The sequence below is a fragment of the Danio aesculapii genome, chromosome 18, assembly GCF_903798145.1.
Source record: "Danio aesculapii chromosome 18, fDanAes4.1, whole genome shotgun sequence".
NCBI lineage: Eukaryota > Metazoa > Chordata > Actinopteri > Cypriniformes > Danionidae > Danio > Danio aesculapii.
This window is the reverse complement of record NC_079452.1, coordinates 18,660,847-18,675,501: the sequence shown is the minus strand read 5'-3', so window position 1 is coordinate 18,675,501 and position 14,655 is coordinate 18,660,847. Positions and strand designations below refer to the sequence as shown.

The window sequence follows — 14,655 nt, the reverse complement described above, 5'->3', positions numbered from 1 at the left end:
GGAAGTTTTAGCTTCTTGTACATTAAGCTAGCATTCAGAAAAAAACAAAACACGTAAAGAAACTCGACATGGAGGAACCTAAAAACCTTCTTCCAGCTAGTGTTTCAGAAGTGTTATTGCAGAGCAACATAGACAGCACGCAGAAGTATAAATGCACGACTGCGCGCAAGGCAGGCACCATGGATCACGCCGATCACTCGATGCAGAAGTATAAACCAGCCTTAAATCCATCGAGATGGAGTACGAACTCCATTTCCAGCGTCAAGCCTTTGAACCATGATACAAAGCAAACCTATGAAGCACTGTGGATTGAATAGGATTGTGTGTAATAGGAGTTATTTAACAAAAATGACAACTTTATCATTTTCTTACTCTTATGCTGTTCTAAACTTGATAGTGTGACTGTCCTCTTCAATGGAACATAAATAGTACACATTGTATTTTATTCATACATTGGTCAACAACACTGTTTAGTTACCATAATTCTTCTGTAAGAAAGAAAGGCATACAGGTGTGGAACAGCATTGAGGTGAGTAATAGATGACAGAATATTTATTTGTTGTTTACTATCTCTATAAAATGGACCATGGGCCTTTAACTATTACAGATCACTCTCTTCAGCTTCATGTTTTACACATTGCCTAAAACTCCTCTTTACATTATCAAGACAGTGAAATAGAGTCTGGAGGCAGAAGAGAGTGGTAAACAGGAACAGGAAAGTACCTCTAGCTAAGACTCATACTTGGGACAACAAACACACTGTTGTGCCAATTGTAAGAGCATGATTTGCAAGGGCTCTGCCAGGGTTGGCATTAATAGGGAGGCCTTAAGTGGTAAGTCTAGGGAACCCTGGCTGCCAGGGACCCCCTGGTGTTTTAACCAATGGGAAACTTCATACCCAAGGGCCCACAGAAACAATCTGCCTTAGGGCTCTGCATACACTATCTTTAACCGTGCTTTTTAAAGCAACACTCTACTTGTTTTGAAAATTGCTCATTTCAGTACACGATGTAACTACAGAAGAGTCAAGCTTTAAACAGGAAAATTACCTAAACTCTTTTGTAAATATTGAGGGAGATGCTAATGGTCTAATATGATTCACTAATCTATGCTCGGCGAAGATAAGTGCTCTCACCAAACACAGAGAATGGTTCAGTGTATTCAAAAATGGTAATACTCACCTGTTTAGATCTGGGGAGTTGTAAAATGAGCCTATTTTCAAGCAACAAAAAAGTGGAGTGTCCCTTTAAAGCCGATTTAACACTATTCTCCTGGTGATCATGTCACTTCCCACATAGAAAAAATAGAAAAAATTAGCCCACACAATCAGGGCCAAACATGGACCATATCTGGGTCAAGTTAATAACTCATAACTGGGCCTAAACTGGGCCAGATAGGTTGGTGTGTCATGATTGCAATGAAATTGATAAACCCATGAAGCATTGCGCTTTAGGCACTCTAAAATCCTGCTTTTTCTCAAAGCGGCCTGTCTGGTAGAATTTTTTTCTTTACCCAAAAATAATTTAAATGTATTTTAAAAGTGGGTTAAGATCAATTTTTAACTTCTAGGCCAAATACTACATTTTACATCTGGACCAAATCTTGTGTGTTGCCTTAGACAGTGCCAGCTCTGCCAAACCCACGCCATGCCAGTGCCGGATGAATGCCTGCTGTGCCAGCTTTATACCAAATCTGGACCAGAATTCTTTGCTTCCTGGGTTTTAATATCCCCCTTTTTGTCATCTCTTAACAAGGAAACAGTAATTACAAGGCAGACCACTCACGGACCAACTTGCAGGGTGAAGAGTGGTATGCATTCACCTGGAACTGATCCTTATTAGTTTAGCAGTTTAAAGAGGGCAATTTTCATGGCTCATCTCACTCCCACACAGGACAGGACAGGACAGGATGTGCCTGGGGTAAGGGAGGCATCTTTATCAGTACTACGTACCATATTGCCTGCCATGTCCCAGGTGATGTCTCTAGATTGCACAGAATGTTATCCATTCATGAGAATGAATTCAGCGTGATAACACATTTTGTAGCATGTTTGTAGTGTACTGGAAATTTTTCACTATTTATAGTAATCAATTAGTATTTATACTTTTGATATCTCATAATGTCTTTATTGGCGCCACCTTGTGCATTGGGGGACTGGAATTTTTAATTGTCTTGCTGCTACACAGCCAATCTCCTTTACCTATGCTGTACAGTGGAAACACACTCCAATGTGGAGTGGGCTAAAATATGCCTTGCCTGAATTCAATGTTTAACAAACGTTCATTTCATGCCTGCAGTGTATTTTCGAGATATTGTATGTAGCCTATCAAAATGTTTCTGCACATCGCATGCTGTTAATAAACTCATTTATTCATGAGCCCTTTTTTTCCAGCGTATCCATTTAAAGAGAGAATGTTTCAGTTATTGGAGCTGGTTATAAATTATTTTCACATTCATTTGTTCAAAATTAAAAAGTCAAAGTGATATCCTAAACTCCTGTAAAACAAACAAACCACATGTGAAATCATAATCACAATAACATAATCACAATAACAAAAAGGTACAACACTGTATAGACTTAATGGTTTAATAAGAACAACAGTCATATGAATTATCACAAATGACAACACAAATAAAAACTACAGAAATAAATATTGTATGTCTTTAAAGGGTAATTATTAAAAGTAAACTTCCATATGGAGAAAATTGTCGGAGTTGACTTCTCTAACCTGAATGTTGTGCTCTATGTAGGTTTTTACTGAGGATTTACTATAATATACCTACTGAAAAATCCAGCTTAAACCAGCCTAGGCTGGTTGGCTGGTTTTAGCTGGTTGACCAGCCTGGTTTTAGAGGGGGTTTGGCCATTTCCAGGCTGGTTTCCAGCCATTTCCAGCCTGGTCTTAGCAGGTCAGGCTGGAAAATGACCAGCTAAAACCAGCTTGACCAGCCTAGCCAGGCTGGGAGCCCAGCCAAAACCAGCTATGTCCATCTTAAACCAGGCTGGTCAAGCTGGATTTAGCTGGTCACTTTCCAGCCTGGCCAGCTAAGACCAGGCCGGAAATGGCTGGAAACCAGCCTGGAAATGGCCAAAACCCCTCTAAAACCAGGCTGGTTAACCAGCCAACCAGCCCAGGCTGGTTTAAGCTAGATTTTTCAACAGGGATTTATTGAATATTTGTATAAGTTGAAAAAGTTACACACAGGACATGCATATTTGTACCAATAGTCAGAAAAAAATATGATAATCTGCAGATGCTTGTTTAAAATGTAATTTATTTCATGTTTTCAGTATTTACAATACACAGAAAGGGTCAATAAACAGATTATTTCTAGAAATGGTTAGTCATTGGCAGTGAGATGCATACTGCATGCTACAGTTACACAAACCTATAATTGTAACACACTGACTGCTAGTAGCAGTATAGGACATGACCTCGTAAACCACCATAACAAGAAGACCTAGGTCAGTGTAGCCCAATATACCCAGTCACAAAATGTTGTTTCCTCATAAACCACATAGACAAGTACACACATAAACACACACAAGTAACTTACTGTATATGACATTACTGTTGATTACACAATTTTTTGTGCTTTTATCAGTTGCCATGGAGTGCTGTTTTATTAAGCTGCCTTGTGCAAGTTAGAACATTTACGCATTTGGCAGACAAATCACTGAGCGTACACATTATTAGGTATTTTTTATTATTTCCATGTGGATGTATAAATAATCTGTACAGTAATATGCTTAAGCCTCCTTGGTTTTTGTTTATCTTTCGAGCCTAAATTTATAGCTTATTTTAAGTCACCTGATTTGAGTAGGAGGGACGTTTTCAATCAAGAAATTGGACAATTTAATTGGACAATAATCAATATGGCCTCAAAGCTAACATATACATGAGCCAAAACCATATAGCTACCAAAAATTCCAATAATATCCAGCTGCAGTTTGTGATGTGACGGTAGGTTGAATGAATCCATGATGAGTGAGTTCTAACCATAAAGACTCTCTTTACTGGCCTCTGCTGGTTTGTTGGGTTCATGAACAGGACACGAAGAAAAACATGTCAGGTAAGCTTATCATTTTAAAATGTAAAACGCAGGGGTGTAAGCTATATATGGGCACACTTTTGATAAGTTTTTATTTATTTCAATGTACGTTCAACTTGTAAATACCATACTAAGAATGCAAATACGCATTTGTCTACCGTAACAAACATTCACAAGTTCTGTGGTGACGTTAATCATTTGACGTGTTCATATAATTTTATTTAATGAAGCAAATGCTGACTAGAAACAATATTTAAAAATACTCGTTGGCTTATATAACAAAATGATATACACGATTGAGTCAAAGTTGGTTTTATATTCGCAGATTCGTTTAGTGACAACTTGTGACTCGCTGTTTACCACAGTACTTTGAATATTCGGTCTGAAATGATGTATGTAAGACTTAGAAACAATATTAGCACTATTTAATTAACTGTGAACAATGTTGTACTTTCAGAGTCATTAGCTGCTAATATTTTATTATTATGAATTGGCTAAGAATGCTTTTCTGAAATTATATTATTAAGGAGAAAGGCTAAATGTGTGAATATAAAACCAACTTTACCAATTGATACACGATATAAACGTACATATAAAGAGCAGTGATATAAAATAAAGAATAGATAAATCTACATATTTGTTTATAACTTTTTGTTGGACCACAAAATCAGTATTGTTTTTTGGGAATAACCAAAAATTGGTTGTAATGGGTCAAAGTTTATGGCAAAAATCATTTGTAGGCTATGTTAAATAAAGATCATGTCCCTTTTTCGCATTTTGTAAATTTCCAACTGTGAATATATCAAACATATTATTTGTTTAGTTATGTGCATTTCCAAGAACTTGATTTGGACCACCTTAAAGGTGATTTTCTCTATATTTTGATAGTTTTAACCCCTTAAATTCCAGATTTTCATATAGTTGTATCTCAGCCAATTATTGCCCTACCAAACCAAGAAAAGATTAGTTTTTCGCCTTTTAGATTATTATAAACTCTAAATTGACATGTAGAATTGGTTTTGTGGTCCATGTTCACATATCTGCAGCCTCCAGGATAAGCATAAGTAAGTAAATACCAGTTTTATAATTACGAGATATTCATTTTTCACATGTGAGATTTACCGAATGTAAGTTGTTGTAAATTCACTTATATCTTGGTCACTTGTAAATAATTTTCAAATAACGTTTTCTGCCAAACAATCTATTTAACGGATCTGACCAAGCTCGGTCTGATTTAAAGACCTGAAGAAACTAACGAATTAGAAAAATTAGGCTTGTAAGCACTCGAATCAGTCAATTTCTTCAGTCAGATTCAGCAACGCATAGTGCAGTTTGACAGACACTTCTGCTTAATATTTGCATGTCTGCACTTTTTGTTTCATTACATGTTTGCAATGCACATATTAAAGATGATGTATAAGACAGATTTGGATATAAACAAAACAAAATCTGAAATATATTTGAGTTAAACAGTAAAATTTGGCCAGAACTAGAGAGGAGAGCACTTTCGTTGCTTATGTTAGCTATAGACCATTTTGATGGATGTAAACAATAACCATGGTGCTTACGTATTTCCTGTTTTACATTTTTAATTTCCATAGCTCCCGAGAATTCACAAAGGGCCACATATTAACAAATAATGTTATGATAGTGGTTTTAACTATACTTTATGATTAATTTGCTTCTTGTTACAGTTATCAAATACAACAAGCAGGAAATGTTCATGGGCCAATGACATCACCACATTGAAATGGTCTATAGCGGAAACTAGTGAAAATCTGTGTACTCAATAACAACAACAAAAGCAGTATTAAAGGAATAGTTCACCCAAAGCTGACAGTTCTGTCATCATTTACTCACTCTACTTGTTTCAGACCTTTATGAATTTCTTTAATCTGTTGAACACAAAAGAAAATATTTAGAAAAATGTCATGTTTTTCCTACTATGGAATTTACTTTTCTTCAAAATATCTTATTTCGTGTTTAACAGAAGCTCATAAAGGTTTGAAACAACTTAAGGGGGAGTGAATTGTGATAGAATATGAATTTTCAAGCTATCGCTTTAGAGGGTTGGGTCGATAGATGATGCCATCATCCATCGCAGATGGCCGATAGACATCACAATGCTGAACCGGCATTGTGATCCTCCGCCAACTCCAACCCCCATTGCAGCAGCAACCCGCTCGCAAAAAAATACACACTTAGGCCTCGTTTACACTAATACGACTTAGTTTTAAAATGGCATTTTAAAATGAAAACAATCCACGTTGACGCTGCCGTTACTTAGTAATTTTACCACCCAAGTTTGTCGACACCATTATAACGACACCGATCACTCTGCCTATTCATGCCCCGCGGAAAAAGTGATTGACAGGTGGTGATTTGTGTGTAACTTATATTTATTGATTTATGATTTGGTTATTGGTAAAACACAGACCATGCGGGTCAGGTATTTGAAACGGTAGGCTACAAAAAATTAATTCGTTATGAATTAATTAATTATTCATAAATAATTAATTCACCACCGCCTATGACGATGATGCCATTGTCAATCATTATGTTTCACATGAGGCATCGTACAATGCCAAATTGGTCGACATGACCCAACCATACAGCTTTAACACGATCACCATGGACTAATACTGGCTGTTAATGTCATGCATAGTTTATTGTGTGTATGTCTATTAGATGTGTTGACCGAAGTAACAACGAAAGTAATGCATTACTTAAAAAATGAATAATATTTGAGTTAATACTTTTTTAAAATGTAATACATGTTACTCTTAAGTTTAGTTAATTCGTTTTTTTTTTTAAAATACATTGCTGAATTAATATAAACATAGTCACGTTAAATCACGCACTCAATAGGAAAATACGGCCCCAACTGGAACTGACAGAAACAAAAATGGTAGACCAGAGCCTTACATTATGAGTCATATTCATCTTTGTAAACACACAAAAACCTCATTAACATTATACAAGACACCGTAAAAAGCTCGTTCCCAGCAACTAAACTTTTTCTGACTGGGTATTCGAGCGTCATCGAGTGACAGAAGTTATTTTAGTAATCATAGAAAGCAATATTTAGCGGTTTTTATTTTAGCGTTGTATTATTTTTTAAAACATGAAAGTAAAACACGTGCGCGCTTATGAATGTATTAAAACAAATGCTTGTTGGTTGTAAAAATTTGTAATAATGACAAAAAATACTAATTTGTGGATCTCCTTACGTCCGGGTGCAGCCATACTGCCTTTGTAGATGGTGTATTCTGGGAAGTCTTTGTACCTCTTGGTTTCCAGTGTGGTCCTGAAAAATCTGTTTCAAGGGCTATCTAGCCTATCCCTTAGCCTTACGCCCTCAAGCTAAAGAGAATTGGGACACCCCAACCCCTTCAAGTGAATGTGCAAAACAAGGGGTAGGGGTAAGGGGAAAGGCTAAGGGGTAGAATTGGGGTTGGGCCTAACTGCTTTTATTGGGGGGGGGATAACTCAATATTGTAATGCATTACTTTTGAAAGTAACTTTCCCCAACACTGTCTGTTACTGACTTTTATTCATATTGTTTCATGTAATAATACATTTTATAGATCTAGAAATGATTTACACACCTCCAGGCTAACCATTTCATACGGGCTTCTCTCTGAACGTTCCATCCGTGGTTGACTTACTATTTGTAGTCATGCTGGGTCCATGAGTTGGTGCCTCGGATGCGAAGTGAAGCACGCTTCGCAGCGAGCTGATCAGATTCTCCTTGAAACCGCGTCCGAGGCACACATAGAGCAGTGGGTTCAGGCAGCTGTTAATGTACGCCAAACACAGCGTCAGCACATGGGCTAGATTCAAGTTGACCTCAAATCTCTCCGACCGTCGATCTGACACCAGCATCAGAAGATCCACAATGTGTAGAGGAGTCCAGCATAAGAAAAACCCGAGCACCAGCGCCAGGATCACACGCAGCGTTCGCCTGGACTTGTCTCTTTTCTTCCGTCCAGAACTCGTCATCTGGTAGACCTTCCAGTGGCTGATGCAGATGATTAAAAAGGGTAGCAGGAAAAACAGAAAGCTGCGAATAATGGTTATCGCCCATGCGTGACCCGAGCTGCTATAGGTACTGGCGCACAATGTTTTAGACTCGGTGTTATCTTGTATCTCCATGTAAGCAAAATAAGGAGAACTACCCAAAAGAGCGAGGATCCAAATGATAAGACATAGGATGCGGGCCTGTCGTGGTTGCCTGTGGTTTTGGCACCACACCGGTTTGGTCACTAGTATGAAACGGTCTAAACTGATCACAACCAGGAGGAGAACACTGCAGTACATCATCATGTAGAAGATGCCGCTGAATAATTTGCAGGCTAATGCACCGAATGGCCAGTGCTGGTCCTGGGCCAGTGGAACCATGAGGATGGGAAGTGACAAGCAGCACAAAAAATCAGCGATAGCCAGATTTAGAAACCACTGTGCATTCACTGAGTTGGGCATCCGAAACGCAGTCACCCACACAACCAGGGCATTACCCGGGACGCCCAGCAGGAACACAATGGCGTAGCAGACAAGAGCGATCCAGTGTCGGGCACCAATATGGGACGGCGATATATCAGTTGGGAATGGAATGGTGTCGTTCTCATCAAAATCCCCAAAATTCCAGTCAGAATAATTGTCCCCCATTTCTGCTGTGATATAGATATAAGAGAAAATGCACACAGGTGAACGAGTGGAAATTCAAGCTCATAGAACTCCAAATAAAAGCCAGAAACATTTGTTGCACATGCCTAGGGCTGGACGATTTGGCCTATAATCAAAATCTCGATTAATTGAACCTTTTAACTCGATTAGGATTATTGTGTGATTATTTAAATTGTTTATTGAACAAGTTTTGTACAGTAAATATGCTCACATATCACACGTTCTATTTTAACCATGTAGGCGCAGAGTGCAAAAGCATTAAGGGCATGTCCAAATCCACTTTTTAAGAATGGAAAAATACGCTCTGCGCTGCGGCGCATGGTCTAACAGGGTTGAGCTTATTCTTTAATGAGTTATGAGTGTGTTTTGAGAATAAACCAATCAAAGTCTCATCGGCGCATGGTCTAACAGGGTTGAGCTTATTCTTTAATGAGTTATGGGTGTGTTTTGAGAATAAACCAATCAAAGTCTCATCGGCGCATGGTCTAACAGGGTTGAGCTTATTCTTTAATGAGTTATGGGTGTGTTTCGAGAATAAACCAATCAAAGTCTCATCACCCATTTCCTTTAAGAGTGAGTTGTGTCGCGCCATGGCGCATTTGCTATTTACAGGGCAGACTTTGTAAGTGGAAAACTGAACACTTCACTTGTGAGAAAACAGTTAAACAAACTATCTGCAGCACAAGGATAAAGAATGAGCCTCCTCCATTTGGCCTCTTTGCTTCCTCTTTCTCTCTTTCGTGGAGTCAGGAAACAGTGTTGTGCACTCCACTGAAGGCATCCATCAGCCTACATAATTTCATTTGTTAAGTGCAAAGATTTGTTTTAAAACTATTTCTGAATTCAGATCTAATTTCCAGCAAACAAATAAATTAACAATAATAACGAAGTGAGTTATATCCTAACACATATGCTATGCCCCATATGGTCCAAAAGCTGACAGGTGGACAAATCAAAGCTTGTTTTTAATAAAACAAATATAAATATGCATACAATAAATACTACTACTAATAATAATATTATACAAAAGCAAGTTGTCATGAATAAACTGAAAAAAGCCCCCCCAAGTGAAGAAGGCATGGAGGCAGTGGTTTTATATTTATGTAGAAAATAATAATTGTTGTAATATTTTAATCCTTTAATTCTTTTTCATTTGTAAAGATATTTGCATATTGCAGTACATCCTGTGTGTTTAAGCAATGTGTAAGCGAGGCGCACAACTAACACGCTCTACGCTGGACTTTAGACCTGCTTTAGCTGGACTATTGCTCAGTCTATTTTAGTTCCTCAAAATAGCAACAAGCCAACGATGTGCCTTAATACACCTCCCTTATAGACCAGCACACACATGAGTCCACAAAGTGGTGCAAATAGATTAAACGACCTGGCACAAAACGTGACAATTAGGGTTGCGCTAGTCTGAAAATAGCAACACATCGCGGCAAACACATCTTGCATCTTATTGCACCGAGTGAATGATAGGGCCCTACAAGTGAGAGATTTTTGAATGAAGGGTGTATTACTTGAGTCTAAAATAATTTAAGGAAATCTGCTATGATTATTTATTGAACATTAACGTTGAACAACTGAAATTAAAACACACATTGCCCGAAACCAACAGTCACATTTTTCTTATTAAGAAAAAGGAAAATAAATAACTTTTGGAAACAAAATTAATTATTTTTAATGTTACATTTTTTTTATATTAAAAGTAGAAAATAAGCAGTATCTCTTCTAAATGAACTAACACATGTATGTCCTGTAAATACTATTTTACACAGTGTATTTCTTGACTCTGAAATATTTTTATTGTAGTGGAAAATATATGCCATCTCTGGCGTCTCTCGTCAATGTTGTGCAAACTCAAACTTGTGGTGTATAGTTACTTTTTTGAGAGGTGCACAGATATGCAACCGCATCAAGGCTGCGCCAGACCATACCCGTGCATTCAACGCAGAAGTATAAAGTAGCCTTACCAAAGCAGGGTCACATGACTCCACACGCGGTAGGGAAAGGATAAATTCAATTAGATTTTGATTGCTTTTCGATTAATCGCCCAGCCCTACACAGGGTTGTCTAAAGGGTTAATGGTACCAACTGATAATCAACAATAAAATGACAAATTAGTCCCAGCATGAAAAAACCACTATCAAAAATGCATAATAATATGGTGTTACAACTTTGCAATCAATAATGGAAGTCGATGGGGCAAAAATAGTATCCAACACAATGAAAGGGTGTCAATTTGCGCAAAGTGTGCTGTAGAGTTTTATTCCATCTGCAGAAACACAGAGAAAGCTGTGGCCAAATTTAGACTAAAAATCACCCCAGAGTGGATGAAAACATCCCCAACAGCACACAAGGGTTAAAGAGTCCAAAACTGCAACATTACTTGGTTATTATGCAATCGTGAGGGCATTGCTAAATGTGCCTTTTTTCTCTCAAGTTAAGCAGTTGAATAAAAAGGAAAGTTCACCCAACAAAAGAAATTACCTGATTGTTTATTGTTATTATGAATGTTTAGTTTTTCTGTTGAACACAAAAGAAAATGTTTTAAGTAATGTTGGTTGCTGGCAACCTTTGACTTCCACACTCAATGAATACCAGCAACTTTTCAAAATATCCTCTTTTGTGTTCAACAGAAGAAAGAAACTCAAATAGATTTTGATCAAATGTGAGGTTAATGATGACCGAATTTTTACATTTGGGGTGAACTGTCCCTTTAAGCTATTTTTTAGCAAATTAAAAGGGAAATTTTAGCAAATTAAAAGGGAAATTCACCCAAGACGAGAATTTGGATGACTTCCTTTCTTTGGTCTAACACCATGTAAATGTGAGAACGCTGTATTTCAACAGTTTCAAAAGGTCATAAAGCAATTTCAGGGTATTTAAAATCAGAAGTGCAATACATCTAAAAGAAAAATATAAAACAAGGTTATTTTATGTGAAACACGATACAGAAGAATTGTTTATTATGTGCAGATAATGAAAGAATATTTACCCCCATTGATCTTCATTGTATGGGCAAAAACGAAAAAATCTAAATGTTCCAGAGAATTATAATTTGTTAATATATAGATTAGTACAAAAGTAATAAAGATTGTCGGCGCAATAGCCTAGTGGTTAGCGCGTCGACATATGGTGCAGTAGCACGTCAGGGCGTCGCGAGTTCGAATCCCGGCTCGACGACATTTCCCTACCCTACCCCCTCTCTCTCTCTCCAACTTCGCTTCCTGTCTAAATACTGTCCTATCTAATAAAGGCAAAATGGCCAAAAATAAAATCTTTAAAAAAAAAAAAAAAAAAAAAAGTAATAAAGATTATATACCAGGGGTGCCCAAACCTAGTCCTGGAGGGCTGCTGTCCTGCATATTTTAATTCCAACTTTAATTAAACGCACCTGAACCAGCTAATCAAGCTCTTTCTACACTGAAAAAAGTGTTGCATGCAAAACTGTTGCAAACTATTTATTTGTGTTGAATTTAAACAAACAAACTGAATTGAGCAATGCTCAACTTAATTTGTTTGTTTAAATTCAGCCCAAATAAATTGTTTACAACCACTTAACGTGAAAAATTGAGTAAATCCAAGGAATCATCTTTGAATATTTTTTTTCAGTGTATGTACACTAGAAACCTCCAGACAGGTGTGTTGAAGGGTAGGTAGAAGGTTGAAATTTTAGGTAAACTATGCAGGACAGCAACCTTCCAAGACTGAGTTTGGGCACCCCTGCTTATTTTTCTAAAAAGGTAAAAACTGCTTCATTCCACCCAAACTAAAAGAAGTTGTAAAAATTATATATTTACACATATTAAATATATGTATGTGTGTATATATATATATATATATATATATATATATATATATATATATATATATATATATATATATATATATATATATATATATAATTTTTTTTTTATTTATTTTATTTATTTATTTTTTCAGCTAGAATAAAAGTAGTTCTTGATTTTTTTTAATCCATTTAAGGTCAAAGTTATTAGCCCCTTTAAGCTATATTTTTTCGATAGTCTACAGAACAAACCATCATTATGCAGTAACTTGCCTAATTACCCTATCTTGTCTAGTTAACCTAATTAATCCAGTTAAGCCTTTAAACGTCACTTTAAGCTGTATAGAAGTGTCTTGAAAATATCTAGTAAAATATTATTTACTGTCATCATGGCAAAGAGAGTTATTAAAACTATTGTGTTTAGAAATGTGTTGAAAAAATCTCTCCGTTAAACAGAAATTAAGGGGAAAAAAAAAAATATATATATATATATATATATATATATATATATATATATATATATATATATATATATATATATATATATATATAATATAATAATTATTATTAATTTAAATGTACTTGCTCTAAACATATGTACTATTTTTAAATACAGTTCTATCAAAATCAAATGGAACAAAATGAAGTGAAATTTAAATATTTAACTAGGTTATTTTTTTTGACTATACTGTAAAAAACTAATGACAAAAAGTCAAGACGATAAACATTTTGATGTTGCTTTAACTTATTTTAATAAAGGTAATCAGGTTGCAACTAAATAGTTTAAGTTAGACCAAGTTTAACTTAATTACTTTGTCATTTTGATTAAAAAAGTTAGTTTGATTCCGTTAAAAAAAATGTAAGGCAGCAAGTATAATTAGCCAAGTTATTGGACAACAGTGATTTGTGTAGACAATCATAAAAAATCTTAAGGAGGCTAATAATATTGTCCTTAAATGGTCTTTAAAATATGTAAAAACTGCTTTATTCCACCCAAACTAAAATAAAATTTAAAAATGATATATTTCTGCATATTATACATAATATATTTGTTATAGATGTATAGGTCTATATATGCTGTACATATATACTACAGTTCTATCAATATCAAATAAAACAAAATCATGAAATTACCTCTCAGATTTTCAGGTTGTACAGCTGTGCAGATCTGCCACCCCAGTGGTATTCAGATCAGCTTGTGTCTCTTATAGTCAGGAAATGATTGCAAAGCACTGTGAGCCAAGCCTTTTCCTTAGCCATGTTGTGTACGCAGCTTTAACATGATGTTTGATGCAGTCGATGATGGGCTCTTAGTATGTTTTGAACTCTCATGAATTAATAGTTTTAAAACTGGAACTGAAAGCATCGATGCTAGCTCTTTGAATGAGCCGTCTTAATCAGCAGATTTATTTCTTCAATTTAAACTGTGGGAAATCTGATTAAAGAATCAAACCAATATCATTTCCAGTTGTGGTGCTGACGCAGTTTATTAAATAGTTTTCAACTTGTACACAATCGTATGAGGAAAAACATTGTATGTACATATTGCAATGAGAAATGCTGCAACTGATTGAAGTTGGAAATAATGTTTGGTATAAAACACACAGTACATTGCGTGGTTTAATTCCTTTTTCTACTCTGAGGTGCACTTAATGGTTACAATGCAGCAGGACATGACTGAAACACAACACAGAAAGTGACATGGGTAAAATAAGGGGACGGAAATAGTACAAATAAAACCTTTCGAGTAATGGATTTCTACTTCTCCATAACATAAACATCTGTCTCATGATCATATGTTTGTGTAGCATCACCACTTCATGTTTCCGCCAACTTGCTTCCTTTTTTCACGTTGATTGCTCTGCGTTTGTCAGACGTGCGTGTTCAAGGGAAATGTGAAAATGCTGACTTGTTGGAAACCCAATAATTAAGAAAAGATTTCTACTGTGATACACAGATCGGCGTTAAAGTTAACTGAGCTACACTGTAGAAATGCAGGCTTCCTCACAATTCATTCATGTCGTCCCAACACAAATGAGATGAGTTACAAATGAGATAAGTGGATTGAACATCAAACAATTAAGTTGTCCCAAAAATATCTCAAGAATCGTGTTGTTTCGGCT

General features: G+C 36.1%; 1 protein-coding gene across 2 annotated transcripts; it reads right to left on the bottom strand.

Annotated features, from left to right (window-relative positions):
* Positions 1 to 6,813: 6,813 nt before the first annotated feature.
* c5ar1 (complement C5a receptor 1) lies at positions 6,814 to 13,754 on the bottom strand. 2 transcript variants are annotated; one of them, XM_056478936.1, is made up of 2 exons: positions 13,667 to 13,754; positions 6,814 to 8,726 (listed from the first exon to the last, which is right to left on the bottom strand). In XM_056478936.1, exon 2 carries the CDS (start codon positions 8,719 to 8,721, stop codon positions 7,678 to 7,680), a length of 1,044 nt encoding a protein of 347 aa, XP_056334911.1. In that variant the 5' UTR covers positions 8,722 to 8,726; positions 13,667 to 13,754; the 3' UTR covers positions 6,814 to 7,677. The 2 variants fall into 2 exon arrangements, with proteins under 2 accessions (XP_056334911.1, XP_056334912.1); XM_056478937.1 differs by having other exon boundaries at positions 6,814 to 8,723; positions 13,667 to 13,747.
* Positions 13,755 to 14,655: the final 901 nt, after the last annotated feature.

Excerpts from the sequence above, each read along its gene's own strand:
- c5ar1 (XM_056478936.1), bottom strand. The coding sequence starts at position 8,721 with ATGGGGGACAATTATTCTGACTGGAATTTTGGGGATTTTGATGAGAAC.